This window comes from Nelusetta ayraudi, unplaced genomic scaffold, assembly GCF_046127955.1.
Source record: "Nelusetta ayraudi isolate G7.1 ecotype Tasmania unplaced genomic scaffold, CSIRO-AGI_Nayr_v1 ptg000100l, whole genome shotgun sequence".
NCBI lineage: Eukaryota > Metazoa > Chordata > Actinopteri > Tetraodontiformes > Monacanthidae > Nelusetta > Nelusetta ayraudi.
In genome coordinates this window covers 691,859-708,272 of record NW_027466150.1, presented here as the reverse complement: position 1 = coordinate 708,272, position 16,414 = coordinate 691,859, and the positions used below count along the sequence as shown (strand labels likewise).

Genomic DNA, 16,414 nt, shown 5'->3' with positions numbered 1-16,414 from the left:
CCATTGAAATTAACAATCTATTACCATATTTTACGGACTATAAGTCGCACTTTTTTTTATTTCTTAGTTTGGGTGGTCATGCGATTTATAATACGATAATATGTTCCATGTACATTACGTGCCGTGTTTTGTTGGTGGCTGTTCAAACTGCAAGTCAGTGCAGACTGTGTTCACATGATTAGCCCCTGGCCAGCACCACGTTATTCCTCGCTTTATTGTTACAACTTGCCTTTACAGATTAAATGTCTGTTCACGGTGTTGGATTTTGTAAAATAAACCCCCCCCCCCCAAAAAAAAAAATACAAATTCTAGTCCAGTGTGACTTGTACATGTTTTTTTTTTCTTCTTCTTCATGACCTGTTTCTTGACTTTTACTCCGCAGCGACTTGTAGTCCGAAAAATACGGTGTCTATTTTCTACTCGCCACTATATTCATAGAGGCGCTGGTGACACTTTCCCCCTACAGCATGTGGGCCACGTACACAAATATGGAGGAAAAAAAAAACAATATTCCAAGTCTCCTTTGCCTTCTCTGCCGATTCCAAAAATCACCTGGGCCTCGCGTCACCGTCACAGTGGTGTTTAGAAAACAGATGCAATTTCGACCGTTCCTTGTAACCTTTGACCTTTGACCCCCTCTTGCCAAACGTATCCACACCTTCCAGAGTTTGTTTGCCAGTGAGAGCGTTTGAGCTGTCTCAAGCCCTCACGCGATCCCCCCGCATGACTCTGCATATGCACGTGCACGCCTCCGTGTGTGTGTGTGTGTGTGTGTCTCCCTAGAGCCCAATAAGCCTCAGGAGAAGAGACGCCCTCCCCACCACCGCTCTGTCCTGAGGTCTCCGGGCAACAGCCACGCCTCCTCCCGCCCCCGCCCCCCACTCTCACCCCCTTCCTCGTCCTCGTCCTCGTCCTCCTCAGTGTGCGCGGCGGCGGCGGGCTCGGCGGCGGCGGCCTCGGCGGGCTCCTGTCCCCTCCCGGCTCCGGTCAGCATGACAGGTCTGTACTCCCTGCAGTCCCCCAGCCTCTCCACCTTGCTCCCCTCCCTGCAGGCCCTGCCCCGGCCCAGGCTGCTCTCCAAGCTGAGCCCCCTGCTCCTCCAAGGCCTCCCGCCGCCCACCACCACCACCACTCCCACCGGGACCCCCCAGGACTCGTTATAACCTTAAGAGAGAGATTGGGTTTGAGTGTGCTTGGACGCACTGCGCGCGAGTGAAAAAGGCCTGAAGTAGCTCAGCGGGTTTCTTTTTTTTTTTTTTTTTTCTTTCTTTTTCTTTTTTTTTTTTTTTTAAAACAAAAACCGAAAGTTGAATCAAGAGGCTCTTTGTTCCAGAAAGCGACTCTACAAAGTCTGAACAAGTGCTAAACCCCCCAATTTGATCAGGTGTGAGTGAGTGAGTGTGCGTGTGGGGAAAAAGCATCCTTGGTGCTAGCTCTTGTAAAACTTTCTAAAAACACTATGGTTTTATAAGCCCGTGTCTCTGCAGTGCGGGCACGTTAAGGTGAAGGTGCGTTTGAGTGTTTCAAGTGTTGCTCAGAGGAAAGTGGTGATCAAACTGTTGTAGCGTGCAGATGTTTGGTTGTGTTCTTCTGCTCTCTTATTGAGTTTCATGAGCCGTTGCCTTGTTAACAAGCTTACGGTTGATGAGTCGTTTATTTTGTATTTATTTTGTCCAGAGTTCTTTTCCTTGGAGAAAAAAAAACTGAGCTTAATCGGCAACGGCCATGTTTTTTTTTGTTGTTGTTTTTTTTAGCTTGTTTTTCTGTGTGGTGGTGAGCTCCCTGTTGTTCCCTGTCAAATCTCACTGTGCAATGTGTTTGTTGCAGGCTGACCACACAGTTTGAACTGAAGACCGAATGTGAAACGCTTACTGTCTCAAAAGTTCTGTTTTAAAGGACCGCGGTTCAGTTTTTCATGTGAATTTTTATCCTCCTCCTCCTCCAGATATTTATTTGTGTCTTGAGTTCTGAAAGTCCAACGACTCTTAATGTAAATCTAGTCTTTGTCTTGATATTTGATGTCATGTTGATTTGATGTCACGTGAACCATGAAGCAATACGAAAACACTCCAGTTTACGTTGAGAAGGTGCGACTTTCCTCGTCGAACCTTCCTACTTGCCTTCTTCCCATGAAATGTTACACGGTGAACATGATTGTTATGCTGTAAGCACACGCGTACGGTGAAGCTAATGGTGACCGGCAGAGGGTTAAAAATGACTCGCGTCTCGTAAGAACCGCTGATCATCAGTGGAACGTTAGTTTGTTTCTCTTTAATTGCTCTCATAGTTGTTGTTTTTTAAACCCGGTATTTGGTTGACGTTTCAGGACCAACCAAATTCAGATGTCCTTAAAAATAAAAAATAAATAAAAAGTAGAGACAAGGCCCGGGTAGAAGCAGGAGAAACTTTTCCAACCAGATAATTCATTGACTGGAATCAAAGTAGCATCCAGGAAAAACTGGCCTGGCCTGGACCTGCTGTGGCGACGGTGCTGCTCCGGTACTGTGCAGATGTAGTTTGAGACGTGTGCCTTCCCCTCCGTGTCTTTCAATTCTGGAGGCTTTGCTAACTGTCAGTTGTTTTTTTCAAAAACCAGTTCTGAAAGGTTTTGCGATCTGAAAGGGCATCGGCAGCGCCGCCCTCCTGTTTCCTTTGGAGTTTGGCTCCGCAGGAAGCCGGTTTTGAGGTAACGGCCCGACAGTGTGGCCACATGCAGGTCGCTGCTGCTGCCAAAGGAGCCGGTCGTGTTTATATAGCTTTTGTCAGCCGTATTTAACGCAGAGGAAGTAGTGAATTATGACTCTTCTTTGACAATGGTTAGTGTGTTCTGTGGTTGTTTTCACGAGGAAATTTGATGTTCATGTTTTCACCTTTGTTTCAGCCCGAAATATATAACCCGTATATATACACCACCAGTCAAAGGTTTGGACACACACTTCTGATTTAATGGTTTTTCTTCCATTTTCATGACTATTTACATTGTAGATTGTCGCTCAAGGCATCAAAACTATGAATGAACACATATGGCATATGTATTAAACAAAAAGTGTTAAATAACTAAAACAAGTTTTATGTTTTAGATGATCTAGAATAGCCACCCTTCATATAAAATATATATTACATATTTAGGTTTTTAACATTTTTTTTTCTTTTCCCGCACTAATCCGCATATCTTGGTCATACGTTTGACGTCTTCAGTATGTGTCTATATTATAGGAAGTAGTAAAGATGAAGAAAAAGCAGCTGTGTCCAAACCTTTGTCTTGTGCTGTATACATATACATATATATATATATATATATATATATATATATATATATATATATATGTGTTTGTGTGTAAAACGTCATCATCCAGAATGATAGAATTACTCCAAATTGAAACACTTTGTATTGCCACATTCCCACCTGTCTCTACTGCCTTACACTCCTGATGAGGATCGTGTGGTTCCCTCCTTCCAGTGTGGTGCTAAACATTCCATACTAGACTGTGTTTGCTGTGCAACATTCACTTTCCGATTACGCTGCTGTCTTTTACCACCTCTCTGTTTATTCTCTCGAATAAAAGGAAGAAAACAAAACATTTGTTACAAAGCGCCTCCCACGTGTGGGTCCTCTGCTGTCTTCTGCTTCTATGTGTGTTTTCTGTTCTGTTCAGACTTTTTTTTTCTGTAAAAGCAGTTTGGCTCCAGTTGTGTTTAAACTCTTGAAATCCCCTGTAGACGTTGAAGGTCCCATATGATGGGAAATTCACCTATACAAAAGAATTGTATGTTTCTTTCCAGTCCAATTCCTTATTTTTACCCTTCATTTATTTTTCTTACTCGCTCCATATTTCAGGAAATATTTCCTGAACTTGCAGATGTTGGTATTTGGCCCTTTCTGATGACACAAAGAGCACTGACGTCTCACTGGTGCTGGTCAATTCTGCCCCTCTGTTGCCACCTTGCAAACACAGGAGATATCTAACCAAACATCTGTTTTAGCTGGCAGCTAAATCCCTGTATTTTTTTTGCTGCCAGATCTGCGGCTTAGTGCCAGTCATTTGAGTCATTAGTCCTGAGTCTGAGTTTAAAAATCAAATATCTGAAAATACGAATAATATGGGAACTTTAAAAAAAAAAAAAAATTTTTTTTTTTTTTTTTTTTTTTACAAATGCCTTTATGTCTCTGTATTTGGTTAACAGGCCTCAGCTGCACAGACTTTCAGGGTGGTGGTCGTCCCAGATCAGTGGGCTGGTCCAAGCTGCCTCTACCTGCACGTGTCGGGTGTGGGGGTAGAGGCGGCCGAGCTCCTCATTCTGCAGAGGAGGTTTGCCAATTGCTGACAACTCAGTCAACAGAGAGCCGAGCACTTTCTTCTTTGCAGTATTTCTGTTGTTGTGCTGCCTCCAAAAAACACCTGAATGTCTCCTTCTGTCGCAGGGTTCCAATAACTCAGGACCAAAACCTGTTATTTCCCCTGTCAAATTTGGCAAGTGAGTCAGTCGTGTTTAAGGAAGCGTTTAAAGACCCAGCGTGTAAGACTTAGGATCATCTATTGGTCAGAAAATGTATTGCAAATCATATTGATCTGACATATTTATGTTGTCAGAGTATAGTCATAAAAATAAATGTCCTGCCAGTAGATTGGTTTAAATGTTACACACTGGGACCTTAAATCTCACACCTTTTGTTCAGGTTAAAACCCATGTGTTTAGTCAGAAAATCATGACAAATACAAAATACATATCTGTCCCGACAGCATCATAACTGCTGGGGGGCGTAGTGACTGGCGGTATCGAATACTAACCTCTCTGTTGCCCTACCAGGTCGGAACTGTCACCTCACATGAGCCGCATCCCTGTCCGGCACAACTCATCATCTGAAACTCCGCCAACAAATCACAGAAAATCATCCGCAAATAACACAGTCTCGTCAAGAGACAAGGACAAGTCGGCCACCATAAAGGTCTGGAAACTGCTCAGACCTGGTCTCCATCGACATCTGTCACTTTCAGGCACGTAGACGCTCGCTCCCAATGGTTACTGATGATCACAAGGAGTCTGGTATAGAATAAATAAGGATTTGAATGGTGAAACACTGAGGATATTTTCGACATAGTCCTCTAGAATCTAGAGTATTCACACTAAAGCTGTAGTCTGAATTCTAGAGCCTTTCTTTAGCCTTTCTCCACCCAGCAACCTAAGCTGTTGCTTACTTAATTACAGGCTAATGTTAGCAATTTGCTATTTCACTCAATACAGGTTTTTTTTTTTTTTTTGGGGGGGGGGGGATAGATAAGTTCACTCTACTCTCACTCCCATTTAATTATATAATTAAATAATTTTTTATTATTTATTTTAAATCTATTTTGGCATGGTGCATGGCAGCTGTTTCTGGACTTGCTGCAGTGGAGAAACTGCACAAAAATCACGCTGTTGTATTCGCTCCGAAGGTGTGCCAGGGAAAGATTGCGCCATGCAGTTAGCCTCCAAGGCGCTGACGAAGAAGAGCGCCAACAAGAGCCGCAACTGCAAAGGGAAATCTTTAATAGAGACCACCGCTGAGGCTGAGGACGCTCTGCATCAGGTGACAGATACACACATGCAGATTCAGTGTGTGCCGGTGCACCCTTAGAGGAAAAGATATGACATTATGGAACCTGATGAGGTCGTGTGGTGTGTTTTAAGGTGGAGGAAACTCCTGGATTGCCTGTTCCCGATACGATTTTCGTAAAACAGTGACCCTTTGTGGAGACACCTAGGAACTGCCCAGAAGAGGAGGCACAGCGCTGTATTTGTTGTACGTCTGCGTTTGTACGCTGTCAGTCACTGTAAATTGCGATGCGCAAACTACAACGACAGACAGGGTGTTTCTATATTAAGGGATCACGTGGCCCTGATTCATGTGCAATACGACATTTACAGTTGAGTAAAAGCATTGCCGTTTCAACACAGACAGACCTACGTGCCTCAATCTCTGAAAACCACAGCTGTTATCGAGATGCACCGTACATACTCGCTGATGACAAACTTGAAAAAAAAATGTATGAAATTTAAGCAATTATCTCTATACCTCACATATCTGCTTTTTTCTAGTGATAGTCCATCACTGCTCATGCTCCTCCTCCCTTTAAAGTATTGTAATTGCACTCTGACCAACACTGTTTTTGCACTCTAAAGCCACTTTCACTGCTGCAGCAAGCGTGTGATTCCCACGTATATTAACACGCACAACAGCACCCTTTACAACCACCACATTCCCAGTGACAAATTGTGAAGTGCAGCTTTATTTTCTCCCGGAAGTAGGCACAGAAAGTGTCTGATGGCTTCTCCCCCCCCCCCCCTCCTACTTGAACTTTCTTGGTCTCCTTTTCAAAGATAAAATTGTTATGCAGAGTAGTTTTTCAACTAGTGATCATTTGTGTTTACAAATTTTTTGAATGGAAATGGATTTTTTTTTTTCTTTAAAGTTTGTTTTAAAAGCTGAGAAGATTGAGGAAATCCCTGAGACTTCTGACGTCAAGGAAGAATTTACATGGAACTGCTTCCCTGCAACTACTGGCCAAAAAAAAAAAGCTGTGCAAATGACCTATTTCTATTACCAACTAGACCAAAACCATAGTCTAATGGTAGACGGGGGCCAGTTCTTCAGTAAACACCATCCTCGTAAGACCTTTCCTTTCACATTCCTCTACAGGTTTATTCTCAATAGCAAACACTTAAAAGTGTTCCTATCAATATTGTGTGAAAAATGTTACAGGAGGTGTGTTATTATTTACCATATCTTAAAAGAATCTGTGACTGGAGAACCTTTTCAACTCTAATAAAAGGGACTTTGAAAAAACAAAATCCATGCTTGCTTTAATTCACTGTGAATAGTTGTGTGCAGAAGAGGTGAATGACCGATGCGGATATAGTCAACATATTTTATTTATTTATATATATAAAATAAAAAAAAACACCGCTGTGCAATCATACAAAGATTTATCTTTTGACCACAGGACTGGGAGAAGGGGGGGGGAATGTTGTTTCCATGTTGGTGAGAATCCCATCTGTCCTACGGAATGAGAAGATGATGAACTGGGTCAAAAAGGTGCTTAACTTTGAGAAGAAGGAAAAAGACACTTTCCAGTTTGAGGCTGAATATGTACCTGACACTAGGAAACACCATGCATTTTGATCAAACAGACGAGACTCACATTTCCAAAAATGTTGCCATATTTCAATCCTGTTTCTTGGGATTGTTGACGGCGACGTAGTGATACAGCACAACCAGAAGGAATAATGACACGCCAAGCATGTTGGCGAATATGGCCAGTTGCACGTCTGTCACCATTCTGCGAATGATAAGGGGACACGTTAGCTGTTATTAGTGGAAACCGGGACATTGTTTACAGTGGATTTTGAAATATTTTTGTCATTCTATTGCGGAGCTAGATTCTTAGGTTAATAGAACAGCACAGATTATTCATTTGATATTCACAAAAGAAGGAAATACGATTTTGAACGGAGAAATGTGACTTAAGGGTTATTAGATAAAATGACCAAGAAATGGCTGCACGAATGATGATAATGGAAACAATCACCATCAATTACAAAAGACTACGTTGTAAAGAATTTGGAAGAAGGAGCGACAGCAATCTGACGTTAGCCACTTCAGCCTAGTTACTTGCAGGCAAGCTAGCAGCAAAACAAAGTAAGAATTTGATATATCTGTCAGAATATGCAATGTAAACGCATAACATTAAATAAAAAAGCAGCCTTCCGTTGTTCTACGAGAGATTACTTACGTGTCTGCTTTCTTTATACTGTTTTAGTCTAGACTCGAGCAATTTACCAGCGCCGCAACAGCAAGCAAGAAAATCCACTGCTAACTTCCGGTTTAACCGGAAAGCCACGTCACTTTTAGGAGCACGATAGTAGCGATGTCATAGCATCGTTTTAGAAGAGCTTGGGGAATTTTAATACAAATGTATAAATAGTAGTTGGATATAGCTCCATAATCACAAATCTTTCTGAGTTTGTTGTAAATAATATGAAATTATTTATTTGAATCTACCCCACCCTGCTTTCGCCCTATTACAGCTGGGATAGGCTCCACGTATGCACTCCAACAACCCTGCGCAGGAGAAAGCAGTTAAATTGATGGATGGATGATTTAACGTAAATCTCGTACATTGGAGAAATATATCAGCGTGGCCACTGCCATGCTTCACAAAAAAGTTAGAAAAATTATTCCTGCAAAATATTTCGTAGCTTCTGGTCCACACCGATGTCCCATGTAATTCTGATCTTCCTCCAAGCCAGAAGGGGGCGATAAATAAACTGGTTATGGAGGAAGTATCCACTCCGAAGGAGTGGCTCCAATGTTGCGACATCGCCTCACCCGGCGTGAACGACACCCTCCAGGCTAGATGATACTCCGACTTGGCAGCTAGCATACTGTATTTACACTAAAAAAAAATAAAAAATAAAAAATAACACACAACACACCACCTCCATCAATTACCCCGCGGAGCCGGACAATACAAACATGGCTCTTTACGAGTATGTCACCAAGGAGCAGCTCGCAGGCTTCGACAAGTACAAGGTAATGAATATTGATCGATAGACCTTTGCTAGCCGCTTGCTTAGTGTATTTCTGGTCAATTGCTAACTGCCTAACACTGGGCACGGTGTTCCCTTAGCATGAAGTGTGTGTAGCTATGCCGCAATCATGCGTCGTGTTTGTCAGTTCCCGTCAAAAAAATAAAAGCGTGGTTTTACGTCCGCCGAACTGACCCTTATATTCACGACAGTATTATTCCTTCGGGGCAAAACATTTAACCCGTTTCCGTGTGCTTGCTTGTAAAGCTTACTTTTGAATGATGTTGTAATTGCTTGAGACATCTATGTTGTATTTTAAATTTGTATAGCCGGAAGTCACTTTGTTTACCCATCTCCCACTTTACATAGCGCATTTGTGCTAATAAGCTAACACTTAGCTCCTAGCTACGATTTCCTTTCTGGACTGTCGTGGCTCTGACTTTACTGAGCATATCCTTCTTAAATATGAGAAATCTGATCTATGGTCCATTTGAAAGGGTTGACATATCGCTGGCTTTTACTTATACGAAACGGCACAGGGTAAAGTTACACCAAGGGCTGCTACAGTGTTTCTAGGAATCCCCTCAGCTTCTCGCAGTAACGATACACCGATGTGAGACTGAGGGCCACCGGCGGATGTTTTAAAATTGAGATCACATTTACTGATGCTCCAGATTCTGAAGCGTTTTAGCCAATAACACCCCGCCAGCACTTCATAAGAACACCGCACTCAGTTTCCATCACGATGAAGACCATGGCGAAACGGACCCTTAAGATGAATTTCTCATCTCACATTGCCTCTGCATTAGGCCAGTGTTGACTCCTGCTTCAGGGAAACAAGAATGTAAACCAAAATGAATTGATTGCTTTCCCCACTCTCTGTTGAGAAAAAAAAAAAAGAAGAAGAAGACAGTGAAATGCCTATTGCTGTCCAAATGCAAGCTGAGATGACCACCGGAATTCAAACTATTTGCTTAAATCCAAGCGCAAACAGGACGTTAAGAAAGTCTCATTAGAATTTGTTTTTCAAGACTCTATCGCCCTCCCATCCCGTTCAAGTTTACAAAGAATTATATCATTGGATGATTCACAAACACTCACAAATAAACCATGCAAGACAGCCATAAAAGCAATAGGACACCAAGATTCCCAACATAAGCGTTTACTTCTTTCTTTCTTTCTTTCTTTCTTTTGTTTTGAAAGTCCTTGCGTGTGTACACAGGGTAATAAGTTGTGTGAATGCAATTGCAAGGGAATGTTGACTTATCTGCTTTACAAACTGTAAAGCCTGTAGTATTTATTGATTTATTTATTCGTAATTATTTCTGCTTAATGCTCACCAGCTTTACCTGTTTTGCTCTGCAGTACAGTGCGGTGGACTCCAATCCCCTGTCCATCTATGTCATGCACCCTTTCTGGAACTTTGTTGTTAAGGTGAGAAAACCTCCTGTGTCTACACATCATTGTTTTAGGGCTCTTTTTCCTATTGCATCGTCTGCAGTGTTGTCTCTGAATATTCAGGGTTTGCTGTCCATCTCTGTCTCAACAGTTTTTACCGACCTGGCTGGCTCCAAACCTCATCACATTCACAGGATTCATGTTCCTCGTGTTAAATTTCGTCATGTTGGCTTTCTACGATTTTGACTTCAACGCCTCCGGTACGTACTCTTTACTGCTTAATTATTATTCCCTTTGTGACAGCGTGCATCATTTTCACCTTCTAGACCGATTGCTCCTATTAGGAAGCGCACAGGAGGAAAGTCATTAATGGTCATTTAACATGTGAAAGGCAAAGTCCAGTGTTCACTTCAACTAGACAGGCGACAGTGGCTCTGAGTGAGTGAGTCACCTCACCCATAAAATCTAACTGAAGAATATCGGTGAAGAGTAGACGCCCTGCAAAAGAACTGAGCTCGGGCCTTCAAGCCCGTCTTATTCAGCGATGTCTGAGCACGGCTTAATGACGAACGTGCACACACACCTGCACACACTCTGTTTCACCCGATTGACATTTTAGTATTCACATGAACAGAAACGACAGCGATTCCTCATTGCCGACTGCTGCGAGGGGCCGAGAGAGAACGTTGTTTATTGACATTGTATGTGTCTCAGTTGCAGGACATGAACATGTGCCTAGTTGGGTCTGGGTTGCTGCTGGCCTTTTCAACTTCTTGGCCTATACGCTCGGTGAGTCTGGACCCCTGCAGGTCCAGTCTGTTGTCTTTTGGGACATTTTTCTGCATTGGAATGTATTCTGCACTGTGACTGAGAGACCTTGGTTATGCTTTATTTTGAAGGAATCATAAGCTCTGGTCAGATTTTATGTTTTTGTTTTTTCTTTAACATTATGCTGCTATAAATAAACTCTAATTGTAATTTGAGATTTTGTGGTGGGGGGTTGCATTATCATGTACATTTTGCTGCTGGTAAATGTGTAAAGAAACTACTAGTCATTCTCAAACATGTATATCTGCCATTGTGAGTTGATACAGGTACATTTCAAAAATGGCGAAAAGTTCAATATTCTTTTCTCAGTCATTTCAGAAAGTGAAACTGTTATTTTAGGGTAGATTTGTCACACAAAGTGAAGTATTTCAAGCTTTTTTTTTTCTTGTAATTTTGATGATTAGGGCTTTCCATCAATGACAAGCTAAGGTCTTTGAAAATTAGAATATGTAATCAAAAAAGAGTGCACAAATGTCAGACTTCTAAAAAAAAAAAAAAAAAGTACAGTTGAGGCCAAAATTATAAGCCCCTCCCCCTTGTGAAATTTGACAAATTCTAGATTTCTCTATGGAAAGGAACACGTGTCTGTCGTGTATTTGTTTCCAAAATAATCAAAACAGCAAGTCAAGTAAGTTTGATAAGGATATTAGATACTCTGAGTGAATGAGACATTAGCCATTAATAGTGGCCATTGATAGTCAATAGTAGATCCTTTCTAAGCCACAACTGAACACAACCTCTCAGCGTAGTTCTTTACTAGGATGGCACAGGTCTGCAGAGGAATTTTGGCCCATTCTCTCATTGCAGTTTGCTCCAGCTGGCACAGATTGTGTAGTTTCCAAGCGTGTGTCTGTGCTGCTACATGCAGCCTCCTCTGCAGAGAGGATTATGGCTCTTTGCAGATACATTTCGGCCCATTGTGCCAGTGTAGGCAGGCAGGCAGGCAGCTCCGACAGAGCTGGCGCTGCTCGGAGCGAAAGAATTTGCAACATTCCTATGCGTGCAATTCATCCGCGGGCGCCATTAACAAGACAGTCTGTCCCCTTTTGTTTCGTGGCGCTCAGACGGTGTCGACGGGAAGCAAGCCCGCCGCACCAACTCCTCAACACCACTAGGGGAGCTCTTCGACCACGGCCTGGACAGCTGGGCCTGCATCTTCTTCGTGGCCACCGTCTACTCCATATTTGGGCGCGGGGAAAGCGGCGTCAGCGTTTCCATACTCTACTACATCCTATGGGTGGTGCTCTTCTCTTTTATTCTGTCCCACTGGGAGAAATACAACACCGGCATCTTGTTTTTGCCCTGGGGATACGACGTCAGCCAAGTGGTGAGGAGGACAACACGCACAGAGCTTCAGCGATGGTTGCTGTAAAGAGAAATTTGGAAGGATCACAATCGTTTTGAAAAAAAAAAAGTGATTTGTTGGGTTTCGTCTCTTTTCAGACCATCTCTCTGATTTACGTGATCACTTCTGTGGTGGGCGTGGAAACGTGGTACAAGCCAATCCTCTTCAACTTCCTCTACAGAGACCTTTTCACCTTAATGATCGTCGGTAAGCGCCGTTTGTTGCCTACGTTGAATTTGCGGCGCAGCAGAAACTGAAGACACTTATTTTTGTCTTTCAGCCTGCTCCTTCACTGTGACTTTGCCCATGAGCCTCTACAATGTACTGAAGTGAGTCGATCTTTCTCCACACTGCACCTTGCTGTTTGAGTTTTTTGTTATCCACAGCGCTCTGAGCTTCTTCTTTTCTCTTGTTCCCCAGAGCGTATCGCAGCAACTCGCTGAAACACCACAGCCTGTACGAGGCCTTTCTGCCCTTCCTCTCTCCCGTCCTCCTCTTCGTCCTGTCTACAATTTGGACAGAGTTTTCCCCATCCAACATCATGGATTTGCAGCCCAGGATTTTCTACCTCATGGTGGGCACAGCCTTCGCCAACGTCACGGTAAGCTCCTCCCGCTTCCTGCGACAAAAAAAAAACCTTCTCGGTGCTGCCCCCTATGCTTGGTAGACCAATATGCAGGGTGTCCGAAAGAATTTGACATCATTTTAAAAGCAATTATCTTGAACACTACTAAGTGGAGCTCAATCAAACTGAGCAGTTTCGGTGTTGAACACCATAAGTTTATTAAGGGACCAATTTCGTAAGTGTTAAATATGTGCCGTGTCACAACTGGGTGACTGTGTGCGAGCGGATTCCAAGACGCAAAATTTTGGCTCAACCTGAAAACAGAACAAAATTAAAACGTCAAATATAAAATCTTGATCTGTTTCTACATTCTGTGAAAATTTGAGGTTATTTCAACAAGAATTGCCAAAGTCATTGGCCTGCGAAATGATGTCAGCTCCAACAGAGCCTGAAGAATTTAAAAAGAAATCTCCAGCTAAAGCGGCTTTGGACGATAACAATATTTGTTTTGTTTGTTTTTATTCATGCGTACATATCTGCATTGGTCCCGCAGTGTAAGCTGATTGTGTGCCAGATGAGCAACACACGCTGCCAGCCGCTCACCTGGCTGCTGCTTCCCATGGCGCTGGTGGTGGCGCTGGCGGTGACCGGCGTGGTCGGCAACGAGGTCCTCCTGCTCTACCTGTGGACGGCCGCCGTCATACTAGCACACATACACTACGGCGTGTCAGTGGTAAGTGCTCGCTCATTATTGTCTGAACTGATTCATTTCAGGCTCGGTCTGTCGGCGTAGACCTGTGTTGGTCCTCACTTTACTTTTATCACTTCACTTTCTCAGTGTTGAATTAGACACTTAGTTCTTTTTTTCCCTATTTTTTCTCCCCCCCCGTCCCCCACTCCCACAAAACAACATTTGAAGTATCAAGTTAAAAATACACCTCGCACCTCGTCATCTACCCCTTGTCTGCAAATTAAAAAAAATCCACACTGTTTGTTCGTTCATTCATTTAGTCATCTGTTTGTTTAATTTCCCTCAGGTACAACAGCTTAGCAGCCACTTCAACATCCTGGCCTTCTCCCTTAAAAAGCCCAATAGTGACTGACAGGAGGAGGAGCGAATCGGCTTGAAGGGGGCGGAGGTTTAGGCTCCTCTGCTCAGCGACACTTCACTCTCATCACCGCGGACACCGCTTTCCCTCCCCCCCTCCCCTCCAGCCATCAGGATGCAGCAAGTGGACTGGGCCATGGCCTGTTTGTTATTATTACTTTTCTGTTTGTTCTCTTTTTTTTTGCCCCTTCCCCCCTCCCGTAACCCGTAGTGTGGCGCACAGACATACACAAACTCACACACAAATTACCAAAACACGCACGCTCGAGAAAATGTAAAGACAACCCAAACACTGGTCTCTGAGAAAGGGGCGGGGCCTCAACGCTTCGGCTTCCCATCACTGGTGACTGTTCAGCTTAGTCGAGCCGATTGGTTTGCAATTGTTTCCTACGGAAATGTGCTCCAGTCGTGACGACAGGAGCCGCACACACACACACACACACACACACACACACACGCACACTCGCTCAGACTCAGTATTCTGCTTTCATGCAGATTGCGGCAGGTATTTCATATACGCAAGTGCAACAAGACACACACACACGCACACATTCAGTATTGTTATGAATGTATTATATGCCTTGGGAAAACGCCGTTTTAATTTCTATTGAATGAACAGGAATGTCTCCGTTCATTCGTCGCGTTCCGACGTGTGACTGAACCTTCCCACTGTGGCCAGACGCGTCCTCGCTACTTTTCCATTTGGGAATCCTCGTGCTACATGTTTGTGTGTGGGGGGGGGGGCATTTCATCATCCAAATGTAAAGTGTCGAGAAGAAACAGACAGCCACTCCTGTAAATCACTGTACATAAAAAAAAAAAACCCACCAGTTAATTCCACACTGTTTCTTGCTCGTCACCCGGCGAGCAGGTGTGGATGGTGTTGGACCAGGGCAGGAACGGACCAGGGTTACCTCTCAAGCCCTCAAACTCTGCTCACCCTTCCTGTCCAAGCACTGGCCTTCTGGCTCTACCTTGCCCTCTCCCTCTGAGGTGTTGTGTCTTCTTGCTGATTCCTTTTGGTTTTTTTATTTTATTTCAATTTTATTTTTTTTTGTTCATTTTAATTTTTTATTTTTATACGTCTGTTTTCATTTCACACTTTTTCCGTGGAAAGATTTTGTGGTTTTAGTTGTGCCACGCTTGAATGAAGAGTGCGTTCAAAAACCAGTGACGGAGCGGACTCACTCTGAGGGAACAAGCCAGCACAAGGGACGCCGCAAGACCCCTGGTGTCTCTGTCTTTTCTTGCTCTGTCTCTTGTCTTATTATTAAACACTGTTGTTTTCTGCCATCAATAGCCAGTCAGCGGTACCTGCAGACTCGACATTTGTTTTCGTTTTGTTTGTTTTGTTTTCCGAGCTACTACAACAGAAATGGTTTTGTCAATGTGCTTGTTGTGTGGATGATACGTGTGTGTTCTCGCCAAGAACAACCCGAGTTTGTCGGGTCTCCGTTTGAAACGTACCGGGAGAACCTGGAGATCACTCACATTTCAAGCATACAGCGCTAAGAGTTTGCCGTCAACAGTTTCAAACCCGAGTACTCAACATGCTAAAACATTGCACTTTATGGGAAGCAGGCGAATGCCTCAAGACTCTGAGGGGAACCTGAACCCCGATGAAAAGGGGAGAACGCGTTTCCCTCAAGTCAAACGCAGACGCTTTTCGTGCAGTAGAAACAAGATGAAACCTGATTCAAAGTCTGACAACGATAGAGGCACTGCTGGTTAAATGTGTACCTGGGAATGCAGAGGATCATTTACACCATTTACTAGACTGAAAATGTAAATAAATTGTGAATAACAAAGCCTTGAAGTCTTGCTAGGCCGAATTTGGGAGAAGCTAAGATCCGCATCTGCTGCATTAGTCGAGTGAAACAGCTGGATTCTGAGGAAAAGCGGTCATGCAGTTTATCAGTTTAAAATTTAATTTGACAGTCTTGGTGAAGCCTGACATCTGTGATTATGGAGACCATGAATTCGTAGTGATATGTTTATGTGGTGGGTACATGCACTGTCTGAGTGTATTATATCCTTTGTTCATATCTAATGTATGGGTATAGTCTGTGTGTTTCAAGACATGTATAAATACATTCTATATGTTCTTAATATTTGGTTTGTTTTTTTAATTATTTTTGGACATGTTGAGATTTAGCTTTCTGCTAATTCATATTATGCTAAACGATGATAGCACAGTCATTTAAATGAGTTTCGGGCAGATGAAAAAAAAATCTGGAATTTTCTTGCCCCAGAAAAAATAAGAAGTATTGTAGTGTGTCGTTTATATGCCTTTATAACATTGTGTAGACATGCATCGAGTTGTGAAGACCCAAATCTGCCGCTGTGAGGCGCTTCCGCGTTATGTTAATTCTTTTTTTTCCTGCAACAGAGTTCAACAAGGGCCCGCCTCTACTGGCTTCTGATTGGCCACAGGAGTACCTCCCTACTCGGTGCTACACTACTGGTATCGAAACCAAACATTAATGATAACCCAATCAGGAGCGAGTACACGGGGTGCTATGCTGAACTCTGTTGTAGAAAATGAAGTAAATAAATAAACAAACAAACAGCGCGGGGGTCCATGATAACTTCTGCTACCGTA

General features: G+C 43.2%; 3 protein-coding genes across 13 annotated transcripts in view; 2 read left to right on the top strand and 1 right to left on the bottom strand.

Annotated features, from left to right (window-relative positions):
- The window catches only part of agbl5 (AGBL carboxypeptidase 5), a 64,240-nt gene extending 57,409 nt beyond the window's left edge, over positions 1 to 6,831 (top strand). For 3 of the 9 annotated variants that reach the window (XM_076048423.1, XM_076048422.1, XM_076048427.1), the window contains 6 exons: positions 784 to 999; positions 4,186 to 4,310; positions 4,424 to 4,476; positions 4,810 to 4,997; positions 5,436 to 5,569; positions 5,671 to 6,831. In XM_076048423.1, coding sequence (XP_075904538.1) covers positions 784 to 999; positions 4,186 to 4,310; positions 4,424 to 4,476; positions 4,810 to 4,997; positions 5,436 to 5,569; positions 5,671 to 5,724 — 770 coding nt within the window. In that variant the 3' untranslated portion in view covers positions 5,725 to 6,831. Of the gene's footprint in view, positions 1 to 783; positions 1,157 to 1,188; positions 1,264 to 4,185; positions 4,311 to 4,423; positions 4,519 to 4,809; positions 4,998 to 5,435; positions 5,570 to 5,670 lie in introns of those variants that run through there. The other 6 variants (XR_012929168.1, XM_076048424.1, XM_076048426.1 and 3 more) reach the window with 6 other exon arrangements.
- Positions 6,832 to 6,894: 63 nt separating this feature from the next.
- Positions 6,895 to 8,423, bottom strand: ost4 (oligosaccharyltransferase complex subunit 4 (non-catalytic)). Of its 3 annotated transcripts, none has more exons than XR_012929170.1 (3): positions 8,047 to 8,423; positions 7,134 to 7,319; positions 6,895 to 7,039 (listed from the first exon to the last, which is right to left on the bottom strand). XR_012929170.1 is itself a non-coding variant. In XM_076048441.1 (3 exons), the coding sequence occupies exons 1-2, from the start codon at positions 8,421 to 8,423 to the stop codon at positions 7,205 to 7,207; spliced, it is 492 nt and encodes a 163-aa protein (XP_075904556.1). In that variant the 3' UTR covers positions 6,895 to 7,039; positions 7,182 to 7,204. The 3 variants fall into 3 exon arrangements, 2 of the variants coding, with proteins under 2 accessions (XP_075904556.1, XP_075904557.1); XM_076048441.1 differs by having other exon boundaries at positions 7,182 to 7,319; XM_076048442.1 differs by having other exon boundaries at positions 6,895 to 7,034; positions 7,178 to 7,319; positions 8,047 to 8,098.
- Positions 8,424 to 8,427: 4 nt separating this feature from the next.
- Positions 8,428 to 15,921, top strand: selenoi (selenoprotein I). The gene is made up of 10 exons (XM_076048439.1): positions 8,428 to 8,572; positions 9,934 to 10,002; positions 10,118 to 10,226; positions 10,681 to 10,755; positions 11,859 to 12,121; positions 12,238 to 12,346; positions 12,420 to 12,468; positions 12,560 to 12,740; positions 13,258 to 13,437; positions 13,742 to 15,921. The coding sequence occupies exons 1-10, from the start codon at positions 8,516 to 8,518 to the stop codon at positions 13,847 to 13,849; spliced, it is 1,200 nt and encodes a 399-aa protein (XP_075904554.1). The 5' UTR covers positions 8,428 to 8,515; the 3' UTR covers positions 13,850 to 15,921.
- The last annotated feature ends 493 nt before the right edge of the window (positions 15,922 to 16,414 follow it).